The 20,634-nt window shown below is 39.5% G+C and overlaps 2 protein-coding genes across 2 annotated transcripts; both read right to left on the bottom strand.

Moving 5' to 3' along the window:
- Nucleotides 1-3,550: 3,550 nt before the first annotated feature.
- Nucleotides 3,551-8,044, bottom strand: LOC124141209 (glycoprotein 3-alpha-L-fucosyltransferase A-like). Its single transcript, XM_046509147.2, has 2 exons — nucleotides 7,884-8,044; nucleotides 3,551-6,214 (listed from the first exon to the last, which is right to left on the bottom strand). Exon 2 carries the CDS (start codon nucleotides 6,171-6,173, stop codon nucleotides 5,007-5,009), a length of 1,167 nt encoding a protein of 388 aa, XP_046365103.1. The 5' UTR covers nucleotides 6,174-6,214; nucleotides 7,884-8,044; the 3' UTR covers nucleotides 3,551-5,006.
- A 4,784-nt stretch (nucleotides 8,045-12,828) lies between these two features.
- LOC124141210 (protein toll-like) lies at nucleotides 12,829-20,634 on the bottom strand. The gene is made up of 2 exons (XM_046509148.2): nucleotides 20,356-20,634; nucleotides 12,829-15,347 (listed from the first exon to the last, which is right to left on the bottom strand). The coding sequence occupies exon 2, from the start codon at nucleotides 15,070-15,072 to the stop codon at nucleotides 13,048-13,050; it is 2,025 nt and encodes a 674-aa protein (XP_046365104.2). The 5' UTR covers nucleotides 15,073-15,347; nucleotides 20,356-20,634; the 3' UTR covers nucleotides 12,829-13,047.

The following is a 20,634-nucleotide window of genomic DNA, read 5'->3' as shown; positions in this document are numbered from 1 at the left end:
TGCCCCATGCTATCAACTACTAGTTTGCCTGGTCCAGACTGGACCATTTACGGTTCTCTTTGATATGGCTTGAATGTAGTTCACCGTGGCAGTAATCACCATTCAAGGAGGTTTCACTCACTGACTAACTTCTTGGGCTGCTGACAAATAGTTTTGTAAAGATACAGCAGATCACTTTTGTATCCCGATATGAAAGCCAAGATACAATACATTGATTTGCAACCTCGGTTTCGCGATACATATTCTACTATACATTACAAATTGTAGTGGTGTGTGTGTAGTAGTTGATCAGTTTTTGAACAGTCAGTCAAGTCTTGATTCAGGGTTGTGATTCACTAGCAAAGAGAAAGAATATCAACATGTGAAATAAAAGTACTGTAAAGGGATACAAATCACATTGCACCCATAGTATTGAGATACATATTGCATCGCGACACCACCATACCGTCACACCTCTACTGACTATTGTCTATTGTCTGTCTGCAACAAATGACACTTCTTTGATGACTTAAATGTTGCTTACTCAAGCTGGCCACAAGAACCGCTGTGTAGGTATAAAAGAATATGCAAGTTCAGTAACGATATAAGGCAGTATATAAGTCATATCCTGCCTTTACAGATTAATTTGAGGTCTTTGGATGGGGAAACCATTGAGTATGTGCTGACAAGCCAGTGATGATAATCAGGTCGAATCTGAGATTGGAACCAAAGATCATTGTATCCTGGCATGCCTAAGGGAAGCAACTCTGCATAGTTGTAGCATTTTAGATCCAGGGCTGGCAAACCCCCCATGGATGGAAGAACAAGAACCTGTCTAATGTTATTGTAGGTACATGCTCACACCAGCCATCACTGGTTTGTCTGGTTCAGACTTGTTACGTGCCAACTGACTCTCCCCCAGTTCCCTGTGCAGAGTTGTGTCCCTTAGCCATGCCAGACACCCACGGTTTGCCCTGATTATGTTTTGAGGTTTGTCAGCACCATACCAAAGTTGAAAACATCTTAGATCCACGCCAAATCAGGATTTCCTCCCACATTAAGTTAAGCCATGATATGACTGGAATATTGTTCAAAATTCAACTCAGTCACTCTGTTGTTTCGGAACATGAACCCAACTGCTCAAGAGTGAGTGAGTGAGTATGGTTTTACGCCACTTTTAGCAATATTCCAGCAATACCACACAGGGGGACACCAGAAATGGGCTTCACACATTGTGCCCATGTGGGGAATCAAACCCAGGTCTTCAGCATGAGGGGCGAACACTTTAATTACTAGGCTACCCCACAGCCATTAACTGCTCAAGGCAAGCAGCATGACAATTAGAGAGAGAGAGAGTTTGGCTTTACGCCGCTTTTAGCAATATTCCAGCAATACCACACAGGGGGACACCAGAAATGGGCTTCACACATTGTGCCCATGTGGGGAATCAAACCCAGGTCTTCAGCATGAGGGGCGAACACTTTAATTACTAGGCTACCCCACAGCCATTAACTGCTCAAGGCAAGCAGCATGACAATAAGAGAGAGAGAGGGAGAGAGTTTGGCTTTACGCCGCTTTTAGCAATATTCCATCAATATCACGGCAGGGGACACCAGAAATGGGCTTCACACATTGTATCCATGTTGGGATTCAAACCCGGGACTTCGGCGTGACGAGCGAGCGCTTTAACCACTAGGCTACCCGACCGCCCCTGATAATAAGACAGCAGCTAGCGCTGTGCAAAACACTCAAAATACAAACACTCAAAATGGTGTCAGGATACACACCTTGAGATACTATTCATACCGAGTTAAGGACCACCCAATTTGTCCATATCACTATGTTTTATCTGTCATGATGGCTAAGTTTTACTGTAGTTATATGAGTGAGTGAGTTAGGTTTAACGCTGCTTTTAACATTATTCCAGTTATATCACAGCGTGTCCAGCTTAATGTGGGAGAAAAGCCCGAAGTGATGCAGGTCTTAGACGTTTACCACTTCGGTGAAACCCACGAGCACGGGTATGGTGCTGACAAACCTAGACACATAATCGGCGTGAACCGGGATTCGAATCCACAATCATAGGTTTCTGGCATGTCCAGGGGACGCAACTCTGCACAGCGAATCGCGGCGCCTTAGACGACTGGGCCACCCGTGCCCCCCTGTAGTTACATGAACAAATCAGATGGTCCTTAACTTCTTGTAAGTAGTATATAATAGAAATACCATTCAATTTAATGAATCCAACTCACATGTTAATATTTAAGATTCTTACCTCATTTTGACCTTGTACAAAAAACACAAATTGTTAAGCGAGCTGAAGAGCTTGTGGGCTCTTCATTTATAAAGACATAGTGACAATAAATATGCTACAGTAAACATACAAATAAAACCATCTCTGGAATATTGCAAGTGGAAAAATGGAATGACTGGAACGGAGCTTGTACACCATTGTACGCATGCATCACTTCACAAATGTTTTGGGACATATAAACCAAACAGGGTGAGAAATCAAATGAATAGTTTTAAGAAAAATGACAATTTGAATAATTAAGAATTATTTGCACATACCCCATAAACGCAAGTCATAATTAATGTAAACAGATCATATGGAATTATATTAGAAACTAAATATTATACAGAAACACTTGGAAAACGCATTGTGGATGACTCTTAATAAGTAACATGACTGGAAGGTTATGTCCAGGTATGACATCTGAATGAGGATTCAAACTCAGACAACACTATTGCAATGTTGCATGCCTTCAGGCCTAACTGCCACATACCAATTTGTTTGTTCTCTGTCAGTTCACTGAAAGTTATTTACCAAATTCCACCATGCCGTTTCCTAGTTTCCTAATCAACCCTACAATGACTGGTGACTGTGGCTTCTCAGGGTGTTATATCAGCCCTGAATATTTACCACAGCTGCTGCAGTCTTATAGTGTTGACTTCCACCTAAAGTGTGATGTGATCCTACAGAGCTTTCTACCATTACCATTTCAGACAAATCATTACAATATTCTGAAAATAATTCCACCAATACAATTAAGTGAAATATATGACCATATCTTTCTGAAAAACATTTCTGTAACAGACAGGATAATGAATGACCTTGCTGCAGTGATTGTCACACATATTACCAATAAATAATTAATACCCCAAATGAATCAAATATTACCAAACTGTCTTAATGTATGATTGGAGGTTTACAGATTTTGAAGTTTGGGTAATACCAGTTGAATATAATGCAAAGGATTTATTTTCAGCAAACACAATGTCGAGAAATGCCAAGAATGATTACTAATTGTTTTGGACACAAATTACACAAGATATTCATTCCTAACTGCCCCAGTTTGAGGTTGGATTGTCTAGATCAGGTGACAGTGATAGGATGTTTATTTGTTGTTTAATGCTGCACTCAACAATATTCCAGCTATATGACAGCGGTCTGTAAATAATCAAGACTGGACCAGACAATCCAGTGATTGACATTATGAGCATCGATCCACTCAATTGGGATACAATGACTTGCATCAACCAAGTCAACGAGCCTGACCACTCAATCCCATTAGTCGCCTTTTACGACAAGCATAGTCACCCTTAAGGGCAAGCATGGGTTGCTGAAGACCTATTCTACCCCGGATCTTCACGGGTCCAGTGATAGGATGGCCTTGTGTAAATATATTTTTATCAAGAAGCTGACAACATCCATTCTATACTTCTGTTTACAGTCATATAGTTTACAACAAGCAAACCCCTCCCAATGTCTATATTACTGAAAATAGCACATGTAGTACATGCAATGTTTCTTGTTCCAAGAAACTTAAATATAAGGTCTGCAGTTGCAATGGTAATAACCAATTATTTGACATGCCTGAATTTTATAAAACATCCACAAACACCATGGCTACATTATAGCATAGAAAATTGTTATAATTGAACATAATTAATGACAAAAATATTTGGTTTTAAGACAAAGACTTCTGAAAAAAAATGGAAAATGTTACTAGCTTACTCTGTTCTCAAAAAGTTGCATAGCTACGGACATTAAGCCCACAAATATGATTATCATGAAACAAAAAGATTTTGCAGGACATATCCCTTTACATATATTACATATGGTTCAAATAACCTACAACATAACAGATCTTGCTTCATATCACCATGACAACCTACGACATAACAGATCTTGCTTCATATAACCTACAACATACCCAACAGCTGTTAACAGTAATAATACTGAAAGTAATAAATAAGGGAACATATGTTTGATATGATATCCAGAATGTGTTCTGTAAATGATCGGAGGTTGTCTGGCAGTGTTGTGACATTTGATACCAACAGTTCACTTCAAGACTTATTTTGTCAATGTGAAGCATTTACATTGAACACAAGTGACTTCCTTCTGCTGTATTGCTATGTTCCCTTATTTAATTTGATCAGTATATAAGCCATCCTGGTTTAACACCATGTAGATATGAACAATATCAACCATGTTTATCAATTCAACGAGTGATGCATACATGACTATGTAGTGGAAACATCTAATAATCATTAAATTATATCTCATGCTCTCTCATTATTTCAAGGTTTCATATTGGTTCCTTTTCCATGACATTGTCATCAAAAATGACCCAAAGATATTTTTCAAAATTGGTAACATGGTTCATCCAAAACTGTCACTATGTCCTAAATTTAAAGGCTTCAAAAAGGCTTTCCAAAGACTAAATTAAGTTTTCAAGTACTATTTCGCTGAAAAAAAAATCAAAATTAATTATGGGCCACTGAAAATGACAGTACTTTTAAGTATAAATGAATAAATTCAGAACAATCATCTGACAAATAAACAAACAAAAAAACACATGAAATTCAAGTTCTTTTGATCACAAGACATTTTAAGGCCTTTTCAAGATCACTGCTTAAATTAAAGTGCTTTTCAACCATTGGTAATGATAAAAAAAAGTTCTACAAAAAGGTGACTAAAATGTCTTCTGTATTTAAGAGACAGCCACATCCACACAGCATTATAATGCACAGCCATCTCCATAGCGACACGTGTCTTGCTGCACCCATCCCCGGAGATTGGAGTACACCTGTGCTGGCTGCTTGACATCATGCAGACGTTCACAGAGGCCGCACCAGTTCATACGTGTCCACCCATTAGGGAGCAGCCTGTAATCCTTCTTCCAGGAAAAATAGGAATTATACAGAGATTCATTCCTCGCAACTTTAAGCAGATATTGAGCCAAAGCTTTGACACTTTCAAAGTCATCCACGTTAATGTAGGACCCAGGTGGCACCATTGTTTTGTAGTCAGCTCCGCCTCGTACAACCGGGATCTGATCCCGAATAATAGGTCGCCAGAACTTTTCTGTCAAGTAGTCACGACAATACCCATTCTCAAATGACAAATAGAACTTGTAGTCATCAAACACGTCTTTACAGCTCTTTTTACAATCCAGATTACCACATTTACCGTATATGTCAATTCCTACATACTGTTGGAGTTCTCGAACAACATCAATTCTATTGCTGCGATCATTACAGTTGCTGCTCACCCACAATGCCATTTTTGCTTTCTTCCTGTGGTAATTTTCTTCCCTAAAATGCAAAATTTTGTCTTGAGGATTTAATGGTACCCATTGCCCATATGGAGAAAAGATTGTGGCGTCTTTACGGTACCAGCTAGTCCAGTTGAATACACCATTGAACTTGCTCAGTGGGAGATATATATAATAGGGAGGCTCAGTGTTATGTAGAATCCAGATCTGATCTGTAGTTCGGGATGAGGGTAGCGGACTGTCAAGATGGTCAGATAAATCTCGGACATTGAAAAGCACAGCGTGACTCGACGTGAGGAGGTGTCTGTTTGTGGTCACCTCGCAGTTGGTCACTGGACAGTCCTGGAAGACGTTGTGGTCAGCATCCCACACGAGTCCTGTGAAGAAGGATGTCCACAGGAGGACAAGCTTCCGGCCGTCACCGGTATGGCCAACAGGGGTGCCTGCGTCGGGGAAGACTGTCACAAACCGAGGATCTTTGGAATTGTGGCTCCATTGTGATGGTGGAACACCAGACTGGTTGCATCTGAACCTTTTGTAAAGTATAGGTGCCAACACTATTCCTGTAATGATGGCCAACAGTGTACAGAACTTCCTCTGTCTTGGTCGAAATGGCCATCTTAGAAACATTTGGTCAGCATAGCAGACTGGTCACCCTGCAAATTCAACACCTGAAACAACCATGTAAATATTAGGGTTAGTCACATAATGAGAAAAATTCACTACCACAATTCCATGATTACCTACAAATTGCTAATGTTCGTACAACTTTCTGACCCTTACTCTTATATGTTTTATGTAAAGATTCAGCTTCAGTCAACTTCAGTGTATGCATGACCAGATTGTTTTATAGATGTACTTAAAGGGGAAGTGTACACGCAAAAATCACTTTCTTTCTTTTTCTAAACAAAACGCAATTTTAGAATTAGTTAGTATCTGTGTTTGAAAATATACACTCATTTTTTTCACAGTGAAAGTAGGAAGCTCACAATAGTGTGAAAATGATATGCCGTTATGATGCTTTCGTTTTTCTAGCTAAACAGGCCTGAGTTATCCCCCTTAGATTATGACGTAATTGGTGCCAATTCAACTGGGTCCCTGTCTATTCTGAACGCAAAAGATATCAAGTACACGTTTTCGGTAAAACAACATGGCCTACGACACACTCCGGCGCAGTGGTGACTCAGCATAACACTATGCTGGCTGGCATCTGAGACGCTAGAATCACACACCAGTACCTACACCACGTGAAGCGGCTCTAACATAGCATGATGACGTCATAATGTTTATCAATTGGCACCAATGACGTCATATTGCAAGGGGCATAAGCCATGGTGTTTTTGTTATGGAAATAGAACACTTGGTAAATGTGAAAAATATAAATCGATTTAATGCAAAACATATGTTAATTAATTGTGATATTTTTATATTTTTGTCTATGACACTTCAAGGTTAACACTTTTATTGTGGAAAAAGTACAAGAAAATTAGGTTCATTTCCGTGTGAACTTGCCCTTTAAATACCTTTTGCCAGGGGGTCGGGTAAAACAATTCCTAATCGCACATTTTGTTCCCATCTCTTGAATCTACTGTGGGTGTCCGGGTAGGGTCGTGCAATAGGGTGTTGGGTACCCTGTTTGTAAATTTGGACCAGTCACAGCCCTAGTATATTTGACAATCCCTAACACCTCCCTAAAATGTAATCCCAAAGACTTAAGTCATTAATATGGCAACAAATTTAAGAAGTAAATATGACAATCCCTAACACCTCCCAAAGGCTTTAGTCATTAATATGGCACTATACAATTTCTTAATCATTGGTGATCTCCTTGATTAATATTTTTTAGCTTTACAAGACCACATGTACTTCTGGTTTCATGGAATTTCTAAAGCTAATATTTGTAAACAATCATAAAGTAAAGTTACAATCTAATTTTGGTCTTGAGGTGTATGCACAAATCCTGCAAACAATTTCATTTTTTTGTAACTTGATATTTTCAAGTATTTTCAAGAACACTTTGTATTTTGTAAATATTGATCAACTGTACTCACACGTCTATGTAGAACCTACTTGATGGGCCTTTAAAATACGATTTATCTTTTAACTTTTTTTTTCAATTCACAGAGAATAAATGATTTCATCAAATATCTACCTGCTTTATTTCCATTCCTCCCATCCCCATGACAACGCGGTAACACAAGAATCACTGAGCAACAGAAAATACAATCTAGGCCTACTATAACCAGCTGATAACCTGCTAATATGATCTAGTCATAGCATCAGGTGTTTATTTTTCTTTGAAGATCAACATCTACATGCAAAAACAGATACTGTGAATACCTCGGTGTTTTCTCTTTCGAAATATCCTGTTCTGTAAAAAAGATCCACTCGGAAAGGATTACAGCTATATATCATATCCAGAATCTTTGTCTCTCAAAGCCGCAAAATGCAAGCATCGGACACCTTCTCGTTGAACAATATTACTGAACTCCTCACAGCGCTCAGCTCGTTTTACCGACTGGCGCAATGGATAAATGCGCATCCGCCGGGATAATTTAGTTCAACGTGTCTGTCCTCAGACAAAAGCCCAGTCGGTAAGAGCCTTTGTTGTGGAGTTTTTAAGAGGGGATGTAACTCTGTCCGTGTACGTTTATTTCGCAAATAGATCAACATCCCTAACAGAGACGGATCGAGCCAATTGGCGATTGTCATGGAAACGTGATGCACGTAGCTATTGTTTTTGTGCTTTTTTGTTTTTGTTGTTGTTGTTTTGTTGGGGGGAGGGGTTATTTTGTGTTTTAACTTGTCTAAAGTCTCGTGCAAAAGACGAGATTATAATATAATCAAAACGACGTGCATAAAATAGAAGCTAGAATTAAAGGGGCACTGATCTAACGCAATTCCCCGGACTGGTTGTTGCCTTTGTTATTGTCTTTTCCCCCGTGAGCACCCGTATGTTACGCAACGCAACTGAGCGTGACCAGAGACTGGGCTACCGTCTGCAAGGACAGCTAAATAAACTTGGAGGCTGGAGGCAATATTTGTTTTACGCATTTTTGCATAAACACTGATTGGTTAACTGTGATCTATAAAGATTTCGACAAAGGGCGCATGTTAATTAATTTCTTCAGCCTAAACAAACAGATAAAGAGAACGTCGGAGCTCATCGGATGTCGTCATGTGGAAATACCTAAATGATTATAGTTTAATACTAAAATAAGTATCTATGCAGTGAAAGCACTTTCGGATTTCGGATTGCGTCGATAATACGATTACTACTCCCTTGTTGTCCTCCACGTTTTCTCGTATAACCCTACACTTGTGTATTTGTCGTCATTCACTTGATGCTCAGTTAATGAATTTATTACAGGTACAATTAGTGGTAGCACCACTTAGATTACCTGACAAAGGTTCCCATTTGGCATTTATTGTGTCTGGGGTAATTATTCAATCTAAATCCAGGTTTGAAGTGAGGTGAAATGTGTGTTATGTAATATGCACGTGGCAGCCCAGCAAGAGGTGAATGATCAGTTCATTTACTTTTTTTGTAAATCAACGGATCGTTCCTAGTCATCAAAGGATTAACAGAAAATACGTTGATTGATTAATCACTGTTATCTTGCACAGTGGATATGTCAAAAGGGAGTGTTTACATGTCTAGGTTTACTAAAACAAAGGGAATACACGCATATCATGGCGTGAAGTGTCGATGTAAAAACAACATACTTTGTTCAATGGGTTAACTAATAATACGTTGATTGATTGCTCATTGTTATCTATCACTCAATGGATTTTTTAGGAACCGTGGACGTTATTGAAATAGTTGTCACGTGGGATTTCTCAGCCGACCCTTGAGACGTGACACCTATGTGAAACACCTGAAACAATCTAAGTGATAAGTTGAGAAAGGAACACGGGTTATAATATCCTGAACCGATATATATCTTTTAAAATATTTGATTGTTACAGAGACACGTGACATCGAATAAGTTTCTTTGTACAGCTGCAGACGAGTAGGATATTGTTCCTTTGTGTGGATATTCACGGATACATTCCTCGACCAAGGAAGCTGCCTAAAATTTATACACATAAATTTGGTAGGTTGCAATAATGGTATTTGAAATTTGGTTTTCCTTCGTTTGAACCGATTCGTTCTTGTTTCTCTACGTCTTGGTTGGGAATTTTTTCAATGCGCGATAGACGTTCTTTTCACAGGTCTTTTCCTTTGTAAGCGTGTATATATTACCGTCAATTTGTAAAATGTGATTCTCTCAGGCAATTTATAAAATGTGTAAATATTTCAGTCATTTTGACTAAAAAATCTGTCCAGATTGATTAAGATGATCAAAAGGACCTACAAACATCACAACAGATTATTATGTAGGATTAGAAGCCAAACAACATAGAAATGTACTTTTCAACGTAACATTTTCAGTCTCTTGGTGATGACATTAAACATCAAAATGTTTGGAATTCGTTATCATAATAATACAGATGGAAATGTTTTTCAGTCACTTTGTAAAATAACTGAATATTTAGACGTTTAATAAATTTGAAAATGTTACACTTTTGACAGTAAAAAAATATACACACTATAAAAAAGCAATGCTCAGCTGAAATATTTACTTTGTGTTGCAAGTCAAAATAGTGTAAACGAAAATCGCAAAATTACTAAGAAAGTGACTTATCAAAACTTCGTCACCATTACCGATGCTACCCACAAATATACCTACATTTCCTTATTATCTCGAAAACTGTGTTTCATTTTGTTGATCAATGTGACCATACGCCCTTATTACTACCCATAAAAGTGACTGATGCGCTTACGAATTGCGCAGCAGAGGTCGCGAACTAGTCTAGATTTCTGCTATACATCCGGGTACTCACTGGGAAAAAACAATAACAAAGGCAACAACCAGTCCCGGGGAATTGCGTTAGATTAGTGCCCCTTTAAAAAGTTTATTCAGACCTAAGTGAGTGAGTGAGTTGTGTTTAATTCCGCTTTTAACAGTATTCCAGTTATATCACAGCGTGTCGGCTTAATGTGGGAGGAAAGCCCGAAGTGATGCAGGTCTCAGACGTTTACCACTTTTGTAAAACCCACCAGCACGGGTATGGTGCTGACAAACCTAGAAACATAATCGGGCCGAACCGGGATTCAAACCCACAATCATAGGTTTCTGGCGTGCCGAAGGGACGCAGCTCTGCACCGCGAATTGCGACCACTTAGACGACTAGGCCACCCGTGGCCCCTATTCAGAACTAAAGTGTTATTATTTTGATATTTAGCCTCCATAATGTCAGTGATGCAAAACAACTCAGATTTAATGTTATTTTCGCCGTGACTTCTAATCATAATGAAGTTTCTTTTAATCTGAACTTGAAGATGTCCTCTACCGTGTTCAGCTGTCAGTGTGGACAAATGCAGTCTGGGCCAGGAGGCGCGAGGACGTGTATGCCTCTCTGTGTGCGCGTGTGGCTTTTGTGTTGTTTAACGCCGCACGTGTTAATATTTCAGCTATATGACGGTGGCATGTAAACACTCGAGTCTGGACAATCCAGTGATCGATAGTGTGATCAACGATCCAAGTCGTCGAGGTACGTTGACTCGCATCAACCAAGTCATTGAGCCTAACCAACCGAATCATCCAAATCATTCATGCTTGAACCTGTTCTAACCCGGAACCCCAACGGGTGTATGCAGGGATGCCACAAACATTGTTGAATCCTTTGGTGATATATTTAAATAGTTTCCTGAAGTATGTGCCAGCATCTTTTTAAGTTTAAGTACGCCCCACGTTTCGAAACGGTTGTATCCCCGCATGCCTGGATATAGGTTCCATACCGTTTCGCGTGTGGCCTGTTTTCCCTACTAAACAGGAATGGAATGCTGCAACTCCGTTGACCAATCTATGCACCCGGTGACTCCTCCGCCAATGACAACATTGCAAGGAAACATACATTGCATAACAACATATATTGCTTAAATATGATACATTATGATTACATGTACGTCGTACCGTGCGCTAGCAACCACTCGATGCTGTCTCTTAAACCATACCTACTATCTTGTCAAAATATTCATCAGCGAATGGCTTAAATAAGCTGAAAATACATAAGACGTGTCTCTCAAGCCTCAAGTACATGTCCCGGGCACCTGTCCCGTCGAATAATAGCTTTGTGTGTACTTGGATTGAGCCCTACATCAGCTGCTCGTGTCTGGGAAAGAGTGTTACTACTGTTTGGGGTCAACTATCTTGCAGGGAATATAATTTGTTTGTTTGTTTGTTGTTTAACGCCACATTCAGCAATATTCCAGCTATATGACGGCGGTCTGTAAATAATCGAGTCTGGACCAGACAATCCAGTAAATGACACCAAGAGCATCGATCCACGCAATTGGGATACAATGACATGCATCAACCAAGTCAGCGAGCCTGACCACCCGATCCCGTTAGTCGCCTCTTACGACAAGCATAGTCGCCTTTTACGGCAAGAATGGGTTGCTGAATATGAAATGTTTGAAGCTATATAGCGCTAGTTTTGTATAACGATTCAAAGACTTCCAAAACAAACAGCCAACGCTGTTGGTCTTGACTCTCTCAGTCTTGTCAGTGTTGAATGCTTTATTGACAAGCAACCCCCCTTCCCTAATGTCTGGAAAGATATGTAAATCTAGCTCTAAGTTAAATTTTAAACATGTATTATTCCCGGAACTTGGACAATACAAATGTGACACAACCTCAGACAAACGATTTTTTAATTGTCCTGTCTTTAATATGTTGAAACTGGTACACAAATATGAGCTCTGATATCAGTTGAATAAGTACATTGTATACTACGTTATGCGCATGAAATCTACATGGACAATTACCGCAAATGAAAGAGCGAAACGACACAGCCTCTTGTCATTACATGGGCACATGTCCGTCAGTGAAGATTTAAGCAGATAATTAACAGTTAGATCAATAATATTAACATTATCCGACAACTCCCCTTGTGTTATCCTCATTCAAATAGAGCTTTATCAACAATTGTTAAGGTTAGTTAAAGTAAAATAAAGTCTGTCGAGTGTCTGTGTGGAAAAGTACCAAATTATGTGCTAAACAGATTCTTATGTCATGTGACTTTAAAGGTATACATGTATATGATATTATGTTGGTTGGTTTGTTGTTTAACGCCGCACTCAGCAATATTCCAGCTATATGACTGCTTTCTGTAAATAATCGAGTCTGGACCAGACAATCCAGTGATTGACAACATGAGCATCGATCTACGCAATTGGGATCGATGATATGCATCAACCAAGTCAGCGAGCCTGACCACCCGATCCCGTTAGTCGCCTTTTACGACAAGCATGGTTGCTGAAGACCTATTCTACCCCGGATCTTCACGGGTTGTGATATTATTGATGTCAACGACTTTGTAAATATATGGACAAGTGATGACGACGTTGCATTGTCCTTTATGCATGGAGGACATATTGATCATCTTCCCTTCCTCTTTAAAACAATTTATGTCCGGTATGGACCAGAAACTTAAGTTTCTGCCAAAACAAATTGTCTTCCCTTCTCAAATACTCCTTCCTGTTCAACGCTGTCTTTGCGGCCTCAGACCTTACATTATCAACGTCAATGTTGTTGTAAATAATCATGATGATGTTGGATTCGTGGTCTTTGTGTTTGTGTCGTGCCTGGTCATATTCAAAAGATGTCCAGTTGAGAGCGTTGAAGTATGTGTCAGATACGATGGATATAAACCGCTTGCTTCTGTCAATATAACTCAGTATTTCCTCTGCCTGTGAAACTCCAACGTCAAAATCCCGTAACGGACAGCAGATTCGAAAGCCTTGATCATTATTTTCCAAATTTTCCAAAAGGACATTTTTAACCCAAAGTACAATGTCCATATTGTCGTTATCAAACGACAAGTAACCATGGTAGTCCATCTCCGCTTCGTCATCTTCATACTTGCCAACAGGTTGGACTTTTCTTCCTCTTATTAAATACATTACAAATGGAAGCTTTTTCTTTCCCCAAACTCTGCATGCTACAGCAGCGAGTATTACCACGGCAACGGTGATGGTAACGCCTACTGTTACGGGAACCACTATATCAGTGACACAGTCAATGCGGTCCTTCATGGCAGATAGTCTGATAGGCGACCCATCCTTGTAGCATACTGATCGCTGATAGGCTGGATCGTCACTCGTGACGTCTATCCAATCAGAAACCCAAGTCAAATCACAAGAGCAGTCGAGTATGTTTCCTTCCAAATGAACATTACTGAATCGCACAACTTGTAACTCTTTCGGAAGCGTCATCAGCTGGTTTGAAGCAAGATTAAGCATAGCTATATTTCCCATGACTTGAACAGCACCCCCTTCTATAACAAACAATCTATTATTGGACAAATCCAGGTATGTTACACGTGATAGGTATGGTCTAAATTCAAGTTTTGAAATATAATTCCAACTTAAGTTTAAATATAATGGCCCCGAGGGCATCTGGTCTGGAAATGAGATAAGAGTGGAGCACACGACGCTTGTATATTTATACGCTGGTACACTCTGGCAATGGCAGGAAGTGGGACAGCCTTCAAGAACAGGACATACCAACTCAGTAATTGGCACGTCCAGTGCATTCTGACCACTGAGTCTCTTCGGGGTTACACATTTGAAGGATAATTGGTCACGTATTGTTTTTGACAACATAAATGTGTCTGAATGCAGCTGATGTCTGAATTCGTACAGCATGCAGTCGCATCGCCAAGGATTGTTCTGGAGAAGAAACCCCATTGCTCCAAGTTTCATCGTGATGACTGTATCTGGATCAGCATTGAAGTGGTAGACATCTTCCAGGGCTTCTAGGATCCACCCCGAGAAGTTATTGAAGGTGAGATCAACCCGATTATTCAGACCTAGTTTTGATGTCCTTAGTATGTCCACAATGGTGAGGTTTGGAGCGTTCCGGAAGATGCTGATGTCGTTGTGACTAAAGTTGAATGTCGAAATTTGATTATTTTTTGTGAAAGGCCAAGGTTCAAAGTAGGTCAGTTTGTTGTAAGATAAATCCACACCTTCGACACAGGTAACATATCCGTCAAAAGCATATGGGTCTATCCGATGAATATGATTATGGGATAGATACAAAAACTTTGCGACAATGCCCTTGAACTCTGGCCCATTGATCTCTGCGATTTTGTTGTAGGATAGACGAAGATGGTGGATATTGATAGTTAAGTTTTCAAAAAATCCATCCTTAATTTCTGCAATTCCATTGGATGACAAATCCAAGATATTAATATGTTTATTCATTAAGGATCGAAAGAGTCCAGGTTTGTCCAGAGAACCATTCAAAACTGTGATCAAGGACGAGTTGCAGTACACGTCTTCTGTGTTGCAAGTACAGTTGGTCGGGCAACTCGAGCTGATATCGCTTGAGGTGAGGAAATTACAGCCAAACATAATATGACATGTTAAAGCGAAAATATAAACGACAGTGTGGATGATTCTAACATATCCCATCATTGTTTGAGTGTGTTGAGAGTTTCTTCAAATTGAAAGAGAAATGAAAATGAAAGTTTTACATTCCAGTAGAAATAAAAAAATCTGTAAGTGAAGTCAGGGTCAAGGTGAAGGTCAAGTTCTCCACTCAGGTTAAAGGTTGCTGCATGAAGTCATTTTGTGGTATCGTGACCACCGAGAACATCCTACATGGCCGGCACCTCGAACGAGGGAATATGATTGCTTCCATGGTGTTCTGTTCCTTTGTACACTGCCAAATGTCGGGCAAGTTTCTTCCCCTGCAAAACACCAACATAGTATAAGTGAGTGAGTGAGTATGGTCTTACGCTGCTTTTAGCAATATTCCAGCAATATCACGACGGGGGACACCAGAAATGGGCTTCACACATTGTACCCATTTTAGGAATTGAACCCGGGTCTTCGGCGTGACGAGCAAACGCTTTAACCACTAGGCTACCCGACCGCCCCGAACATCGTATAAGAGACGCTGTAAATTTTGGTTGCATTTTTAGATGTGACCAGGTCATTTCATACCGACATGGTAGGCCTTTAAACGCCACACAAGTGCCTTCCTTCTTATTATTGTGTACTGTGTCCCATTACTCTTATTGTGGGAAATATATATATTTAATGGCAGACTTTTGATTCATGATTGGACACCTGTAACTTTTCTTTCCATTAATTGCAAGTTTTGTCATTTTGACACGACCCATTTATGTCTAAAATGAGTGAACAAAGCTTTCAATTTCTTGAGTGAGTCTAACTATGGACACCTATGACACATGGTGCATGTTTACTTGTACTGTTTTTGTAAGAAACTGTAATTGTGCAATTGTTTTACCTCTATGCTTGTTGTTCTATGTCAAAAACATACAAGCGAGGAAAAAGGTCTAATTCCTTTATGTTTGCTTGTTTGTTGTTTAACGCCGCACTCAACAATATTCCAGCTTTATGACGGCGGTCTGTAAACAATCGAGTCTGGACCAAGCAATCCAGTGATTGACATCGTGATCATCGATCTGGGATACACTTGGGATACGATGTACACACCTGATAGTGTTCAATGTAATTTCAAGAAAATAATGTTCATACAAAAATCTTTGAAGTCACATAAAGTGTGCCACTGCAAGCTAGTCTGTCGAAATAACAGAGTCACGGTTTACTGTTTGAGTATTTGTTCTTGACAAGTAAGCAGACGCTAGCTGTCAGAAATATAGATTACTAAACGAATCCCGTTCGATACCGTATATTATACAATGGGTGCATTTCAAAACGCATCTAACGAACGGCCGAGTCAGATACGTTTTGAAATAACAACGGTATCAAAAGGGGCGAGTGTAGTAATTTATTTATAACCCACCTATTTTCAGCACATTATCTACATTCAACGTCGATAAAAGCCGTTGTTATCACGTTCGTTGAAATACACTCGCAATAAGAACGATATCCAATCGTGAATTGTGATCACGATTAAAGTTTCAGTTAGTAATAAATATATTTATTTATAACTCGCTTAAACTTTCAAGCATGTACTGATTCTGGTAATGTAACTGTCAACCCCATTTGTCCACCAGCTAAAGTTTTATCCATTGCAATAAACGGAGAGTCAAAGTAAGATCAGTCAGTCTCACAGTCCCTGGACCATGTTACACCCCCTTCTACTAAGCGATTACTGTAACGTTATAGCTCTAAATGAAGCAAGTCTGCATTTTCCACAGGTTCAGGATCTCCCGTCTCATTAGGGATCCTTTTCATTTTAATGGAGTTGTTTGTATCTGATAGTGGTGCCTGTGGAATGTTTTTGTCAATTACTAAAGCAACGTATGCTAAAATGTGGGCCTGTGTTAGAACACCTGCTGGGTTATCTAAATACTTGAACTTGTTAAAGTGTAACATAGGTACCCGTCAGGGATGCATTCTTAGCCCACACATGTTTTTAATATTCAAAATATACTTGTACATTGTATGGACAAACCGTATTTATTACTAAAGACTGTCTAGAAATATATGCACTTATGCATGCTGATGACATGTCATCTATTGATACACCTTTAAATCTACAAGAGAAGATTTGTGCCTTAGAATATGTTTGCAACACCACTTGTATGAAGGTAAACTTGAAGAAAACTAAAATTACAGTATTCAACAATTAAATGAAAATTTAATGGTGTATATATTGAAACTGTGTCGTTTTATCGATATTTGGGTATGTTGTTCAAGCCTGAACTTGTTTGGACTAAAGCACTAGCTACTATTGCCGCACGAGTAACAAGGTCATTATGACACTATACAGATATCAAAAGAAAGTTATTCCCTGACAATACCGTATTCAACGTAATAGGCGCCCACGGCGATATTTGCTAGTGAACAATCCCAATAAGCACCCTTCCGATTGATCAATGTACACATATTTATTCGTGTATAATACGCACTCGTGTGCTACATGCACCCTTAATTATGGGCAATTACATTCTGGAAACATATATCTGTCGTGAAAATACGCACAGACTTTTCTTTTGTATCATTTCATTCTGTCAGCATAAAACACGAAATATACGATCTCTCAACTCTTTCACCAAAAATATATTCTAATAAGAGCCTCCTATTTCTAATTTTGAGATCGACCTGGGCGCTTATTTCGTCGAATACGGTATTTATTTAAAATATTTAATGCTATGATTGTGCCTATAGTTTGTTACGGTGCCGAATTATGGGGCACATCATATTGTAATATTATTGAAGATGTACAGTATAAAACGAATAAATGGTTTCTTAAAACGGGTAAAACAAACAAGGCTATGGCTTTGGGAGAGTGTAGTAGAGCCCCCCTCCAACTTGTGTATACGAGGGTTACTGCTCTTGGATGATCACAGACTGCCTCGTCCATGCTATTTAATGCTCAACTCACTAGACGATTCTGGTCGCACCACATGGGCTACTCAATCCCCCATATTAAAAATATTTTGTTTAAATTAGGATTTGGATATGTACGGATAACACAAGGTGTTGGCAATGTGAAGATATTTATTCATCTCTTTAAACAAAGATTACTTGATAACCTTTCATCTTTTCTAACAGTTCTATCAGTAGTATATCTGATATATTTTGTAATAAACATTTTAAATCCCAGTTAAATGTAGAAAAAGATCTGACACTCCCCATTCCAGTACATCTGAGAATATGCATGACTCGTTTCAGATGTAGCAGGTTTAAACTTCGACTCTGCTTTAAGCAGAGATTTCTATTGGATATGGAAAGTCCAACTTCTAAGAGAAACTTAGTCGATTACTTCATTGCCATGCGTAGTTCATGCAATTAAACACTATCTGTATTATGGGCCTATGACCTTTTTACTGAATAAACTGTCATGGATGCCTGTCTGTTTGTTTCTATCAAAATGGACAGAGAATAAATATATGTATTTATTACTCTCTTGTACTTTACACGTTATCAAAATATGAAAGCACGTTTTGATACCGTTTTTATAACGAGTGTATTTCAACGAACGTTGACACAACATCTTTTTTCGACGTTGAATTGAGATACCGGGTAGTTTAATTTGCTGAGTTTAAGCGAGCAATAAATAAATTAATACACTCGATCCCTTTACGAGCTCGTAGATACCGTTTTATTTCAAAACGTTTCTAACTTGCCCAAGGGGCGGTCTGGTAGCCTAGTGGTTAAAGCGTTCGCTCGTCACGCCGAGTGATAATGTTCGATTCCCGACATGAGTACAATGTGTGAAGCCCATTTCTGGTGTCCCCCGCCGTGACATTGCTGGAGCTAAACGCGGCGTAAAACCAACTCACTAAATCACTCACTCTAACTCGCCTGTTCGTTAGATACGTTTTAAAAACCAGTCATTGTAATAAAGACAGTATCTACGGTATTGGTTTAGTAATCAATATGTACACAGCCCCTTACCAGCTGCTCTGCTTACGGCATTCCCAGTGACCTGGTGCCCTGCTGACAACGTTCTCAGTCTTGTCAGTGTTGGGGCGGTCGGGTAGCCTAGTGGTTAAAGCGTTCGCTCGTCACGCCGAAGACCCGGGTTCGAATCCCGACATGGGTACAATGTGTGAAGCCCATTTCTGGTGTCCCCCGCCGTGATATTGCTGGAATATTGCTAAAAGCGGCGTAAAACCAAACTCACTCACTCACTCACTCTTGTCAGTGTTACAGACAGTGATCAACACCACAACGAATTAAAGCCGTGTTAGGGCATGTCTATATCTGGTAACAGTCACAGGAATGTTTTTTACAACTAATTACATTATCACATAAGGAGCAGTGCGGTAGCCTAGCGGTTAAAGCGTTCGCTCGTCACACCGAAGATCCGGGTCCGAATCCCCACATGGTACAATGTGTGAAGCCCATTTCTAGTTTCCCCCGCCGTGATATTGCTGGAATATTACTAAAAGCGGCGTAAAACCATACTCACTCTCTCACTCATCATCCCATTAAGGTAGCTTACAACAATAGGGAGAGGTGTGTTGGGGAAACTGATACAGTGGCTAATGACTTGGCTTTTCAGGTTCGAATCCTGGTTATGACTGGAATGCTACACGTGACATCATACTCACTCACTCATAAAGGAATGAAACAAACTGCAGCATTTAAAACCAAAAGTTTTACTTTGAGGATCTTAATTATATAATATATAATCTTCGATAGGCATTTGGAAGCTTGAAGAACAGATTACATGGCATTTTGTTATTGATAACAAGTTCATAATTCTTTGTTACGACCTTTCAGGGCTACTCCTTGCCCCTTTATCAAGTTGTTATCCATAACACGTGTCATGTATTCAGGACATAATAAGGATATAATATGTCTCTATGTATTCATATTTTCACGTTATTTCTAAACATACCCTTATTTCAGCCTTTACATTTGTATACAATGTGCCTTGCTCTTACATTTAGACCTACGATTAGTCTCTGAAAGTAAATTATTTTCGTCGAAACAAAAAAATTCATTTGAAATGAAAAGGAGATCCTGAACCTATGGAAAATCTAGACTTCGTTTAGAGCTATAAGGTAACAGTAAGGGCTGGATGGAAGGAAGAGATTATGCTTCAGAGACTGTGAGACAGACTACGTGAATGTCTGTTTCTTACTATGGGTAAGACTTTAGCTGGTCATAAGGTTAAGGTGAAGGTTACATTATCAGAATGAGTACGTTTGAATGAGCGAAATCTCCACCTTGCCAACGCCAATACTACTACTTGATTCCTAGTCACACACAACTTTATGGAAAGACTTAATGTGACCACTATATACTCACGTCCTCCATAAAATACGTATCACCTCGTCGACGGCAGCATATGTACTGTCGATTGCATGTAACAAAACTGAACAAGGTGTTCAAACACTACCCATGGGTCGGGGCAGGCCAGGCTACCCGGAAGAAGGTTAACACGCAATCTAAGACTCAACACCGCTATCAAGGAATTAGGTCACGTGATAGTCTGCGACGTCTTGTTTGTTTACTTAAGTATTAGCGCGTGTAAGTATAGCTTCGTGTGAAGTTGAACCGGGTACGCGAGCTGAATTCGGATGTGAA

The sequence above is a fragment of the Haliotis rufescens genome, unplaced genomic scaffold, assembly GCF_023055435.1.
Source record: "Haliotis rufescens isolate VD_foot unplaced genomic scaffold, xgHalRufe1.0.p SCAF_12, whole genome shotgun sequence".
NCBI lineage: Eukaryota > Metazoa > Mollusca > Gastropoda > Lepetellida > Haliotidae > Haliotis > Haliotis rufescens.
Note: the sequence above shows the minus strand (reverse complement) of the source record. Positions and strands in the feature narration are given on the sequence as shown.